This window comes from Cardiocondyla obscurior, linkage group LG06, assembly GCF_019399895.1.
Source record: "Cardiocondyla obscurior isolate alpha-2009 linkage group LG06, Cobs3.1, whole genome shotgun sequence".
NCBI classification, from domain to species: Eukaryota; Metazoa; Arthropoda; class Insecta; order Hymenoptera; family Formicidae; genus Cardiocondyla; species Cardiocondyla obscurior.
In genome coordinates, this window is record NC_091869.1 from 222,445 (window position 1) to 236,284 (window position 13,840).

The following is a 13,840-nucleotide window of genomic DNA, read 5'->3' on the forward strand; positions in this document are numbered from 1 at the left end:
AGGAGATTTAATTTAGGAATACTGTTTAATAAAAGTGCTTAGGTTTGAAATTTTTTTTTATCTATTGTTCGATTCTAATTATTCTGTATTCACGCTCCTTTCATATATGGGCAAATACCATTCGCGAGATAAATCAAGCACGATTTCTAATTTGATTCATGACGCAGTTAGACTAAACGTGAACGTATCTATTGATTTACGATTAGTCAGCGTTGAACAAATGACTTAAAGTATTAAAAGGAAAAATGACGATACCACGACTTCAGTTTCAAGCTAGTATTTTTAATGCAAATATTAATTTTGTGTTCGCGAGCGTAGTAGTGGAAATATTTTTTTAACATTCGTTGTGCAGCCACCACAATTGCATCGTGTGGTTCGATTCTATTAAAGCTGAAAGAATAAGAGCGTAAAAAAAACATATTAAATATTTTTTTAAAGTACAGTGAACACAGAAATTGGAATTAAATTAACAATTAAAAATTAATACTTGAGAGGGTGTTTTTTTTTTTTTTTATTACTGTTACTATTTTATATTACTCTGTATTATTTTTATTGTATTATTTCATTTTTTGGCTAATAGATTATTTATCTCTGACACGTGGATGAACTCGATAACATCAAAAGGGTTAGCGCCATCGATAATCAGAGGGTTCAGGGTGTTGTCTTTTTCACCTGGTGTTATCGCGAATGGCCGGATGGGAAAATTGACGTTCAGTCACCGTTGTTATTGGTTCGGCGACGAGAACCACTGGGAAAATGTGAACGTATGGACACCCGACGTTGTCTGTCTGACTCGACTCGGTGTTCAGTGTCGTCAGTTCGATCCGGTCAGTGGGCCATTCAGCATGAACAACGAGCGCAGTAAGTTATATTTTTATACGTTAACCTGCCTATGTTTATAAGCCGGTAGTGTTCCTGCACGTGGTCGGTGATATTTTACTAAAGTTCAAGTCAAGTCAAGTTTCTTCAGGTTTTACGTTACTAAAAATGCTATGTCCGTTTAGTTGAGATATGTCCGTTTAGCTAAAATAAAATAAAATAAAATAAAATAGAAAAAAAATAAATTTTTTAAAAATTAAGAAATAAAAATTCTTTACAATTCGATTTTGATATACTAAGAAAAAAATTTTTTTTTTAATCTTGTTTTATCTTTTTTTTAATGCATTGAATAGAAAGATGACCTTATTTTGATAATACGGAAACGAAACCAGACTATGAAAATAGAAGCTTATATTTATGAAAGTAGATCACTCAATACTTTTAACATAATATTGCTTACTTATCTTATCAAATTGGTCTCGTTTTTTTCTCAGAGGATGATAGGTCCGTTTATTCGGTCGGAAGTCAGAACAATCTGGTACCGATAAAATCCAGGCAAACCTTGTAAGTAAGAAAGTATAATTAGTTTTCTAAAGTTTCCGATAACAAATCATTAAGAATTATTTTATTAAATCAAAAAACGTATACGTACTTGCTGCGAAAACTTTATTTGATTCTTTATTAATTAAGCGATGTTATGTTTGTAGCTTCAAGAGGCGAACGCAGATTTCCAATCTGTTGGTGATAATTCTTTGCTTCCTGGTGGGTTCCTTATGTATAGCAGTCGTGGTGCTTGCAGTACTATGTAAGTTTTTTTTTTTTTTCTTAAACGTATGTTATTTATTATAGATATTTATAAGAAATATATACAATAATTGATAAAAATAAATTATTACATATTAAATTATTGTAGAAAAATATTATTCACGTTTTTTATTTTTTTAACAACCAAAATATATATGGGTTTTTTTTTAAGAGCTTTTTACGAATTTCTTTATGGTAAAAATATAATACATTTAAAAGCAGTAACGCATATAATTGGAAATAAAAGCATTTAAAATTTGTTAAATGTCATCGCATTTATCATCTTATATCTCAACGTCATAAGTCCTTCAACTTTAAACTAACTCTATTTATATTGTAGTAGGTATGACTCTAAACAACAGTTATCACAATAAAAAGTTTAAAAAGAAATGACTCAACTCTTACAATGCTTTGAATTATCATCTTTAATTCCCTTGCAATTACATTAGCTACCCTTGACAAATCATTGGAAAGTCATTTAGCATCTTCGATCGCCATTGACATTGCGTAAATATTTTAGCACACATACTTATAGATTGTACAGCTTACCACGTGTTTCATGGAGGAAATCTTGTTTGCTTTTTAATGTTGTTCGAGGTCTATAACGTCCGTGGCCATGATTTCTATAAATAATTTTGTATTATACAAAACATTTTTTAGAATTACTGAATCTTACATGCACATTTTTCTCGATAAAATCTAAAAATTAATTTTTTAAAATTAATAATAGAAAAAATATTAATGTAATATCAAAGTTTTTTTAAATATGTGGAGAATAAATATGAGAACCATATATTTAAATTAAAATAAATCTAAATATGAAACAAAAATTAACAGAAGGTTCCTAGACTGCTTAAATAAAATATAATAAATATATTATATGTAAATTATGTTATTATGTATAAAAAAAAAAATAAAACTTGGAAAGACAAATTGATACAATTAATAAAGATATGCTTCAACATTTCTAAAATTCTGCGTATATTGTTGCAGATATGTGCAGCAGCATGGTGAAGATATGTGATACCGAAGATTGCGTACGAATAGGTGAGTGTATTAGTTTTTATACGAATGATTATATGTGCATATGCTCTGATATATATAATAATAATGTTGTTGCAAAATCAATACTGCGTATGACGGTAAAAATAAAAATGTATATCTTGATAGTTATAATTTAAACATTATTTGTTTACTTAGCGGCTAGTTTGAAGGAATCTATGAACGTATCAGTAGATCCTTGCGACGATTTTTATCAGTGAGTAAATTTATTGTCGTGTCGTGCTGCAGTCGTATAACGGATGAAACTGATGTGCACCTCGCGATATTTGCGTATTTTCTCTATCACCCAGCAAATCCATTGTTCCTATATTACGCAAATGCTCCATCCGCGTGTTTCACTTTCACTCGCTTGTGTGGGACGTTGTATCACGAAAATTATGTTATCGAACAGCGTAGTAATTAACTGCTAATGAGTCTTATTTCCAATTATTTATTTTACTACTGTACATTTATAAATTTTGTGATAAAATAATTTTTTTTTCTGTTTGGTTTCTAGTTATGCATGCGGCAGATGGCCACAGGAGCATCCTATTCCAGATTCTAGTCTGACGAATTCTTGGTTCAGCGAGCGCAGCGATCGTGTATCCAGAAAGATTAGAGATTTATTGAAAGTCAATATGTCTGAAAGTAATGTACCCTGGGCTGTAATGCAGGCCAAGACTCTTTTCACCAGCTGCATGGACGTGCGTACGTTATTGTTTTTATTATATTAAGTATGTAATAATTTAAAATAATAACTGCTGAAATATGCAAAATATTTTATTCATTAAATCTTTTATTTTATTTTATTTTTTTATTATATTTAATTATATTTTAATTTTAAATGTTTAATAACAAAATTAATAATTTTCAGATACGATGAACGAACTCAGTTTGTCTCCATTGTTCGATTTGTTGGAGATGTTAAATTTGCCCACGATACCCGCAATTCTCACTAATAAAACGACCAATTATATTGAACTACTTGCCAGAATAGAGAGAATTTTGGGCTATGACATTTTTTTTGGTTTTGACGTTATGACTGATCCAAGAAACAAGAGTAAGAACGTGATCTTTATTCACCTACCGGATCACACCAATCCTTTTCCGACGTACGTTTACAATTATTAAAAAATTTCTAATTAATATTTTAATATTTTTTATTAATTATTTAATGTTATATTTAATAACAAAAATATATAATAACAAATTTTACTACATTAATAGGAATAAAGAATTGGAGAAGCGGTTGCAAACCATCAAATCGCGGTTACGAAAACTAGACGATTTAGAAGATATGTTGAGCGAGAATGAAGATGCTGAATTTACCTATATGAGTGATGTTATTAGGCATGTTATTACCAATGGCACTGTTAGTGAATGCACTTTGGAAATGGAATCTATGATAGACAACGATGATTTAAAAGAATTTGTTGAAATGCTTTACAATATTAGTAATCTTTCTTATTACGTAAGTATTTTTTAATAAAATCAGGTTTAAATAATTTTTACATAAGCTGTATTATTTTATTATTTTATTATAAATATTAAATTTAGAATATTATTGTAATAAGACATTTATTTGTTTTGCAGCTGGTTTATGCAGATCGTAATCAGAGTATTACCATAGAAGACTTGACCGACAATGATTATATGCTGGTAGACACTCTGCAGAAGTTGACAGATGAGTATATAATGGATACTAATTCATCTTTCATACCAAAACCGATTTGGCGTCCCTTTATTGAATCCGTTTTCGAGGGAGTTGCTACGTTGGATCTTGATAATAAGGATAAAGTTCTCATCGGAAACTTGGATTATTTGAAACATGTTGCATTGATATTTGCTTCTTTTGAAGAGCAAGCCTTAGGTATTCATTTCTAATTTATTGTACATTTACTAATTTTAATTTAACAACATACATAATTTATGTTCTCGATATTTAAATTGAGCATTTAGTTTTTCGAAAAAATTACTTGTAAAACTTTCTATTTAATTTCTATTTAGAAAGTTACATCTGGTGGTCTGTTGTGGATATTGTAGCACCACACTCGTCTGAAAAACTCAGAAACATTTGGAACGAATATGTTAATAAATTAACAGAAGTGGAAATCGGGGAATCGAAGTCGTTGGTTTGTGCGTCAGTTGTCAATGAATTAATGGGTATATACATTTAATAAATACGTTGAAATCTATTTTTGTTTATAATTTAAGTTTCGTAAATGTATATTTTGTGTAATACGTTTTGGGTGCTTGCAGGAATGGCGGTGTCATGGCTGTTCGTAGATCCCACATTTCACAATAACAAAGTTAATAAAGTAGTGGAAATGTTAGAGGATATAAGAGAGGCATTTGCCTCGCTCGTCATTAAAACAGATTGGATGGATCAATCAACAAAAACAGCAACATTGGAAAAAAGTCGGAAAATGGCTTCAGAGATTGGATTTCCTACGTGGCTTTTTAATGAGGAGAAACTCAACGAGTACTACGAAGGCGTAAGTCTTGTAAAAGGAAAAGCAGCGTAATTAACATAATAATTGTGAAATAATTTTTAAAGCAACGAGTAACAAATTTGTTTAATTAAAAACGCAAAATTGTTAATGTTTAGATAGATCTGTCCGAAATGAAGTATCTGGATAACATGATGCAAGTTGTTCGATTGCAATGGAATACCACATGGACAACCTTGCATGATAATAATATGTACAACGAGTCATAGTAAGTAAAACGTTTAATAATTATTGTCAATTAAAGTTAACATTAAACTTTTTTTTCTTCATGCTTCGCTTTATTATGATTCAGCTGGGCAACTGACCCTACCGATGTAAATGCATTCCACACGTTTCAACTTAATCATATAAGTATGTAATAATTTAATTTAAAAAAAACACGTGGATTTGGTGTTATGTTACGTGGCGAATAATTTATTTAGTTAAAAAATACCGAAATGTTACCTAATTGTTATTAATATTATATTAACACATTCTCTGTTCTTTTTAATATTTACGCATGCAGCTATACCTGCTGGAATTCTCCAATTTCCATTTTATGAGTTGGGTCTAGAGTAAGAGAATAGAATTAATTATTTTATTATCAATTTTATACACATTAAATCATTTGTAAGAGAGAGAGAGAATAATAAGAATAGTTATTTCATCGCTATCTTTATTAAAATAGTATAAAATAATGTGGACTTATAAACATTTTATAAAATTGTTATGTGACAAAATTAGTAATTTCTTTTAATAATTACAGAGCTTTAAATTATGGCGCTATCGGTGCAGTGGTTGGACACGAGTTAACTCATGGATTTGATAATAGCGGTCGATGTTACGACAGTGATGGAAATTTGCGACAATGGTGGACCAATGACACTATCTCGGAATACTCGGAGAGAACTCAATGCTTTATAGATCATTATAATAGTTATTACGAAAAAGAAGTAAGTTTAGCAATATTTTCGTGAAAGAAATTGCTACCAAAAAATACTTTATAAAATTTTATTAAATTGAAATGTAAAATTAGAACTTTATTTAAAAGTTAGTCTTGATTTTAAGGACATAAATGACCAGAGTATGTCAATGAGTTAACGAGATATGTCATACACAGGTCGACAATTATATCGATGGTGAACTAACCTTGGGCGAGAACATCGCCGATAATGGTGGCCTTCGCGAGGCCGTCGCAGCTTACAAGAGATGGAAGGCCAGACACGGTCAGGAACCTCTCCTTCCGGGATTCACGCAGTTTACGCACGAACAGTTACTTTTTCTTTCTTTCGCGCACGTAAGTTAACATTTCAAACGTGACATAATAGCCAGGTTTCAATTGTCACACTTGACATGTTCAAAATCAAATTTCTCAGATTTATAAAGTTTTTGAATCTTTAAATATAAGATATTTATTTAAACATTAAAAATTTAATATGTATTAATTTATTTATTTTATGCGCGTTTATATATTTGAGGAAAAAAAATAGGATTTAAATTTGCCAAGGAATTTCACGATAAAATAGATACTTTTATTTAAATTGGTATAAAAAAAAGCAAATTTATTGGGATTTTTTGACCTGTGTGATTTATATTTAAATTATTGAATAATCGTATTTTTAAATTGCAAAGTTTTTTGGTAATTTAATTTATAGAATTATTTATAGATTTATTTTCGTTCCTTTTTTATTTGCTGCTGTAATAAAATAGAAACTGGCTTTACAACAGATGACCTTTGTTAATGAGATAGTTCTCATTTAAATATTAACATGATCGTTTAGAATAAACCAAAATTAAAGGCAGCGAAAGCAATGGCAATAAATTGTGATTGATATTTATTGTAATATTTTTTACTTGATTAGATTCCCTTAATTGAGTTTCTGGATTTTGTTAATTTATCGACCGCAATTGAAATTCTTTTTCTATATAGAGTTATGTGCCGTGCGATAAAAAACAAATGTATGTTTATGTAAATTATCTATTCCTCATTACAAGATTTTTTTTTAACTTTTGCTTTTAATGTAGTCGAAGTTATTTTAATATACATAAATATCAATATTCATGGCTTGTTTTTTTTCAGCTGTGGTGCGAATCTTATACTGCTGCATCACTAAAATGGATGCTGGAAGATTCTCATTGCCCTGGCCACGTAAGACTTCAAGCTGTATTAAAAAACTCAAAAGAATTTAGCGCCGCGTGGAAATGTCCCGTAGGGTCGAACATGAATCCATCAAAAAAGTGCCATTTATGGTAACAGTTGAGTCTTCGATGGGTAAAATATAATACTTGTTATCTAATATCGTTGATCAATCAAATGTTTATTGTTTCTTGAAATAAAGCGAGTAAAGCTCATATCTGAAGTAATATAATAATCTAGTGTTATATTAAATAATTAATTTTATATTTTATTGGACTCGTGGCAATTTACAATAATGCAAGAAAAAGGTTTATTAGATACTTAATCGTTTTTTGTATATTCTTTCTTGTTTCTAATTAAAATCTGAGTTAACAAAATTTTACATAGGTACGGAGTTTTGTGCATAAGCTGCAATTACTTTAATTAATTGTTATTTGTTCATTGTATAGTATGTGATAAACGGTTTCTACGTAATTTCTTATATTTTTTTGCTCTGATATGCTGAAGATATTCTATTATTATAAAAGAATCAAGGAGTGGTCCAATAATGTTTGTAATAAAAGAACTTTATTTACGTACAAAATATGTTCTCTAATTCCTATAATTTAAACCTATTTAATTAGAACAATCGCTTTAATTCAAGAGTGTGAAAATTGAAGACAATAAAAATATGATTTTGTTAAATATAATTAATGTATATTATTAAAAGATAGTTTAAGATGTCTCTACCTAAAACTATACAGAACACCGACAGGGTACCTTAAAGGTGAATGGTAAAAAGATAAATAATAAAAATCCAGCTTTATAAAATTATATATATATATATATGTATAATGAAAATAACATTATTATAAAAATATGCTTTTTATTACAAAGCGTTTATACGCCAATGAATTATAAATTTTATATTTTAATACCTTATAGATTAACTGTATAAGTATTTGTATTAATAATCGAAGATCTTTTTAATTAATTAATAATATTTATATTTATTAGTTACTAATTCACCCACCAAAATCACTTGATAAACGTGAAAATTTATCTAGGGATGGCCGTTTTTAAAAGTACCTTGTTGGTGTTTAGAAGAAAGAAGTATCTTTCAAATAGTTTAATCGGAGGTATGAGTATCACTGATAAAGTAACAAATGCAAGGTTTCCAAATCTTTTCTCTTTTTCTTTATATAATAAGGATTGAAGAATAATAAAAATAAATTGTTATAAAGACAAGAGCACGAACAAACTTGTTAATTTAAGTTCGATACTTTAGGAGTAAGTCGTCATGTAATATTTCGACGTCATGTGTATAGTTCCACTAAAAAAAAAATTTCAGTAGTAGTCTAAACGTTCAATACATAATAAACGTCCTAATATACGTAACCGCCATTGGCATCGACAGATTGAACGTATTCCTGCTTGCTGCTTGCGGAAGTGACGGTACACCCAGCACACGCGGTGGATGGCTTCTTACCCTGAGGCGCGGTATGAATGGAAACTGGCCGCACGATGGCAGGTTTGGAAACCGAGGTGTCGGTCTTCAGCGACGCGTTGTCGACCGTTACAGAGTCACTATTGCTGCTCAAAGAGCTCGAAGGGTACGCGTTAACGCGTTCGGGTGTGGACGGTACCTGGCCTTGAATCTGTTGCGGTATAAACGACGGTAAAGAAGAAGGAATGAAGGGGAAGGACGATAAGTCTAAGTTCTCGAATGGATTCTGAAAGCCTTCTAGAGATGGGAAAGACGGTACGTTCGCGAAGACGTTTTGGAACGTCGTTTGGCCGTTTTCGAAGAAGGTCTGTAACGGATTCGCTTTGAGAGTGTCCACCGCCACGGATTGAACAACCGGGACATTGGTTTTTACGTAATGGTGCACGGGGTATGGTACTGGACGAGGGACTTCCACGGGGTACGGGCGATCCACGGTGACCTGAACGGGCTGGGGTACACGAACGTAATAAGGTTTTGGAACTTCGACGGTATGAGGAACGGGAACGGGAACAGCAACGTGCTTGGTCACCGGTACATGATACGGCTGCGGTACGTTGACATGTACGTGACGATCGATAGTTTTCACGGGTATATTACTGTATGAAGAATACGAGTAGCTGGGGAAGGTGTGAAACGCACCTGAAATATAAAAAATATCTCTTATTAATGAAAGCATTTAAAAGCATCTATTTAATTTTTAATGTTACGCGTGTAAAACTTTATTAATAAGCAATTAAATTTTTTTTTAAATAATTAATTTTGTATATTAGAAGAAATTAATTTTTAACAATTCTTACAAACTTTTTTTTGAATGTAAAATAATCGAGTAATGTATAATTGGAGAAACTGCTTTCTATTATATAACCCGTTAAGTATTCATATTCTCAAGCATACATTTGCATTTATTATTTATGAAAGGCGAGCAAATCATTCGGACGGTGACAAGTAGCAAGTGTTTTCATATGCCATCTCGATTAGTCAAGCATTAGAATATGTCAACGTGACCCTCGCGATTGCCATAAATAGCTGAAGTTGCGACCGTTATGAAAACTACTAAATATCTTATATAAGTCGGCGCGAACGGTATTCATCGCCTAGTTTTACAAGTCTAATGTAGATTTAGAAGAGGAGCTGTAAATTCTCAACGGGTGCGGCGTAACCAAAAAAGATCATAAATTCCCGGTAGATCAACGCTTACCTTGAAACTGAGTAGGAACTTGGGACGCCGTCACTTTTGCTTGTGGAAGAGAGACGGTCTGTGGAATATTTTCCACTAAATGTTTCTGAAGGATCGCTGGTTGGTGCACTTCATGGTGAGCTTCAGGCACTCCATTCAGAGACTTGTGCACATTTACAGCATCACTTTTCAGCTGTTCCTGGACAGTCGTTTGCAAAGAGTTCAATTTTTACGATCACGTTAAATATTATTTAAATATTATTTTATAATTTGACGTTTGTACCTTGAGAACGATAGGTTTTTTCTCATCAGCTACGGGTGCAATATAGTTGCCATTGAGAAGCTGTGACAAAACAAAAATCTAGTTAACATAATTATTTTTAATTAAATTATAAATACCCGCGCAACTGTATCTGCGTTAATGAATATTTATGACTTTACTATACGAAGGAAAAGAAATTGTAATTACCGCTTTTCTACCAAAATAGCGTTAAAGATAATTTTGATTCAGTTTAAGTTTGATATTAAGTAATTTCGGCGAGATTTTTTTTTTTTTTATCACCTGAGTGGTATCGGGTATTCCATAGGAGGTAGATGGTACGAGGAGAGAGGCAGGAGTTTTGTCAATTTCACTGAGCGCTAAGAAATCAGTTCCCAAGGGCTTGCCAGGTGTATGGCTGGGCGGTCCGTAAGATGATTGGGGTGGTACCTGGAATGATTGGTCCTCTGTGTCGTCTGGAACCGTGAAAGAACCTACGTAGCCGCCGGCGGCTTTCGAGATTTGTACCTCATTTTCATGCTCGTGACGGTCTTGGTGCTCTTGATGCTCGTGATGATGATGATGGTGCTCGGTTCCGTAGCGTGGATCGCCCGGCAGGATATCTCTTTTCTGCTTATCGGCCGGCGCTGCTAGAATCGCCGTGAAGCAGACCTGAAAGCGTAATATTTATAATATTAGTTTTATCACCTTCAAATTGCTTACATTTATTAAAATACGATATAAATTTTTTTTTACATTTGTTATCCTTGTAAATAAGCTAGACTGTGTTCTCCTTATTTATCATTTTGCAATTTGTTATGCAATTTCAAACCAGCCCCGGCAATTAAATTTAAATATTATGAAATTGATTCAAGAGGAAGCTATGCATTTTAATGAATAGCTGAATGCAGAAATATTACAAATTTAAACCTGTCCCACTGTTGCCTATGACATTTATCCGCGCTGGCCTTTTTTCAATTTTTGAAAGATCACAAAACGTAAAACGTGATATTAATAATTAATAATGCGCGGCAAAAATTGGTTATAATTTATATTGCACGTCATTAAAAAAAAAAAAAAATTGTCTGTCCCCAAATTATTATTATATTAAATTGTAATTTACCATTAATCTAATTAACCGTTTAACGTTAATTGTTACAAGTAATAAATTAAAAAATCTCAGTGTTCAGGGTGTTATTAGAAAAGCCAATTACATATTAAATAATCTACCTATTTATTTATTATATGTTAGAGGGATACGATTAAAGTAATAAATTAACGTGTTATTTTTTAGGAGGATGAGGAGAGACGGAAGTGAGGTAGCCTCTTACCACGAACGTGAACAGGAGGAGCTTCATGTTAGCCGTGTGATGTCAGGCCGATGAGTTGAGCATCTGCTCGGAGACATTTCGACCTTTTATATCCCGAAATCTTCCTCCTCCCAAAACGATCTTCCTCCGCGTGTCGCAATTCGGTGGCATTGGCAGAACTAGATTTTTTAATTTACTCCATTGACTTCTCGCGCTCACTCGCTCGCTCATTCTCGACCATCCTCTCCGTAAATTTCGAATAAAAGACCCAACGCGGCTGTTTTAGCGGACGTTTTTAACGGCGTTGTTTTCACCGCCGTTCATTGTCCAGTTCAGAGTCCCTAAGAAAGCCGCCCATCCTTTATTTGGCTAAAGTCAACGCCATGAAAATGATGGCGATGATTTATGCAAATGGATACGTCAGTTTCACGCTTCTTGGATTTCTTACAAGTCCGTTGACCTTTTGCCTTTTCTTGTTTTTTTTAATATTTTTTTATTTTATTTTTTCTCTCTCTTTCTCTCTTTTCCTTGAGATATGGTTTGAATCGCACATCTCCATTGGTACATCGCCGAACATTTGACGTTATCGCTGAGAGAAACATGGAAGGCTTTTAAAGGATGAACAGCGAATAAACGGCGAATTTTCGTAAGATTTAATGGACCGCGTTGCATCTCGATCAATCCGATTTTTGCTTATCCTTTGATTACCGCGCTGATGTGTTTTCCTTGTCGGCTGGTTCGACGTAGTACTCTTAACAGTATTTTGATATCGGTAACTTATGTATGTACGGCTAAGTAATGATTAGCCCACTTCGTTGAAAAGTATTACATATTTTAAAGTGTCGCTGAAACCAGGCTATTTGTTCATAAGTCGGCTGTTTTGACGACGACTTTCAAAATTTCGTTTTCCTTTATTAATTCACGAAATAATCATATGTGTATATTATAATATGTCGTAATTGCAATTTGTTTTTTTAATAATACTCTTTAATGATTATATTTTTTTTCTTATATCTAGCATTAATATTTCCTTTCGTTTCTCTTCCATTAGGACCTTATTCACTTACGTGCGAATGAAAGCAAACGTCAGAGAAGAACTTGATGTAAGAGGATTAGCTGCCATGTGACGTTCAAAGGATGCATGTTCAAAAGATGCGCGTTCAAAGGGTGTCAAGTAATAATCGATGCTCTCCGTTTCCGGATGCACTTTGCGCGAACAGGCCCGAAAGCTAATTGACATGGGTGGTCCCTTTCCTGAGTGAAAACGAGATGATAAAATGATAAAGATATTACAATTTGCGACGGTCGGCGTGACGCCCCGATCTTCTTCCTCTGTAATCTTCCTCGATCATCTACAATCTCTCTCGACTTGCCAATGTGAAAGCAAATGGTACACATATATGTAAAGTCTATTTTATATAACTTAAAAGTCAAAATGTAAAAATTATTTTTATATATATCTTACTTAAAATGCTTATTAGATATAAAAATATTTTTCTAATAATAATTATCTTGTTCTACACAAGGTTGATTGAGAAATAATTTCGTTTAATAGATTATAAGTATATTATTTTCAATCTTTGTAAGATATATTATAGATGACGTGAAACATTTTTAACTAAAGGTTGCAAAAATGGTAAAAAAAAAAAGAAGATTTTATTCGAAAATATCGTTGCAATCAAAATGCATCCCTGAGGCAGAAGTTCGACACGCGTTAATCAATTAACCGCTGAGAGAATGGGCGTTTCTATAACGGATAAACGCATTAATTCAAGGCTTTGGCATATTTTTAAAATTCATTTTTACACTAAGGACAGTTCTGACATAAATCGGATAGCACAATCAATATTGCTTCATTCATCGTGTTTATCAATAAATTAGTTTTTTTTTAAATATGCATATTCTTTCATTATTTTATTATATTTCTTATCAAAGAAAAAGATTGAATATAAAATCATGTGTGATCGTGTATATTTAATATTTTAATTAGAGTACTAATATATTTACAAGACCTTCAACTGCAAAATTAACAAATTATATATTGTAAAACTATAATTATTTATGTAAATGAAGTGACAAAGAAATATAATATAGAAAGATAAAAATGATAAGAGAAAAAGAAGATCAAAATTAGGTAACAATGAATGAAAATCATGATCGTGTTCTCGTAATACACGTTCGCATACATTAATCCTATACGGTGATAAGCTTCTTATATGGACGAGAAATAGTATTCTCGTGGAATTGATCGGTCGAGTTACATCTTTTACGACCGACGCGATAAAGTTAGCTATGCAACCTTGGCAGAGTATCTCGGC

At 32.1% G+C, this 13,840-nt stretch overlaps 2 protein-coding genes across 4 annotated transcripts; one reads left to right on the plus strand and one right to left on the minus strand.

The window, feature by feature from the left end:
- The first annotated feature begins 523 nt into the window (after positions 1–523).
- On the plus strand, positions 524–8,509 carry Nep5 (Neprilysin 5). 3 transcript variants are annotated; one of them, XM_070657489.1, is made up of 17 exons: positions 740–861; positions 1,314–1,383; positions 1,527–1,624; positions 2,617–2,670; positions 2,824–2,881; positions 3,182–3,372; positions 3,539–3,776; positions 3,892–4,135; positions 4,258–4,534; positions 4,672–4,827; positions 4,924–5,159; positions 5,273–5,382; positions 5,467–5,525; positions 5,680–5,728; positions 5,920–6,106; positions 6,274–6,450; positions 7,234–8,509. In XM_070657489.1, exons 1-17 carry the CDS (start codon positions 846–848, stop codon positions 7,405–7,407), a joined length of 2,394 nt encoding a protein of 797 aa, XP_070513590.1. In that variant the 5' UTR covers positions 740–845; the 3' UTR covers positions 7,408–8,509. The 3 variants fall into 3 exon arrangements, with proteins under 3 accessions (XP_070513589.1, XP_070513591.1, XP_070513590.1); XM_070657488.1 differs by lacking the exons at positions 5,680–5,728; positions 6,274–6,450; positions 7,234–8,509 and having other exon boundaries at positions 524–861; positions 5,920–6,008; XM_070657490.1 differs by lacking the exons at positions 5,467–5,525; positions 5,680–5,728; positions 6,274–6,450; positions 7,234–8,509 and having other exon boundaries at positions 524–861; positions 5,920–6,012.
- On the minus strand, positions 8,444–11,652 carry LOC139103111 (uncharacterized). The gene is made up of 5 exons (XM_070657491.1): positions 11,544–11,652; positions 10,516–10,884; positions 10,237–10,296; positions 9,975–10,152; positions 8,444–9,415 (listed from the first exon to the last, which is right to left on the minus strand). Exons 1-5 carry the CDS (start codon positions 11,568–11,570, stop codon positions 8,655–8,657), a joined length of 1,395 nt encoding a protein of 464 aa, XP_070513592.1. The 5' UTR covers positions 11,571–11,652; the 3' UTR covers positions 8,444–8,654.
- Positions 11,653–13,840: the final 2,188 nt, after the last annotated feature.

Coding starts and splice junctions, on each gene's coding strand:
- Nep5 (XM_070657489.1), top strand. Junction 3,373..3,538: donor CACCAGCTGCATGGACGTGC/GTACGTTATTGT, acceptor AATAATTTTCAG/ATACGATGAACGAACTCAGT. Junction 5,160..5,272: donor TCAACGAGTACTACGAAGGC/GTAAGTCTTGTA, acceptor GTTAATGTTTAG/ATAGATCTGTCCGAAATGAA.
- LOC139103111 (XM_070657491.1), bottom strand. CDS start 11,570: ATGAAGCTCCTCCTGTTCACGTTCGTG. Junction 10,297..10,515: donor GAATACCCGATACCACTCAG/GTGATAAAAAAA, acceptor GTTTTGTCACAG/CTTCTCAATGGCAACTATAT. Junction 9,416..9,974: donor AGTTCCTACTCAGTTTCAAG/GTAAGCGTTGAT, acceptor TTTATATTTCAG/GTGCGTTTCACACCTTCCCC.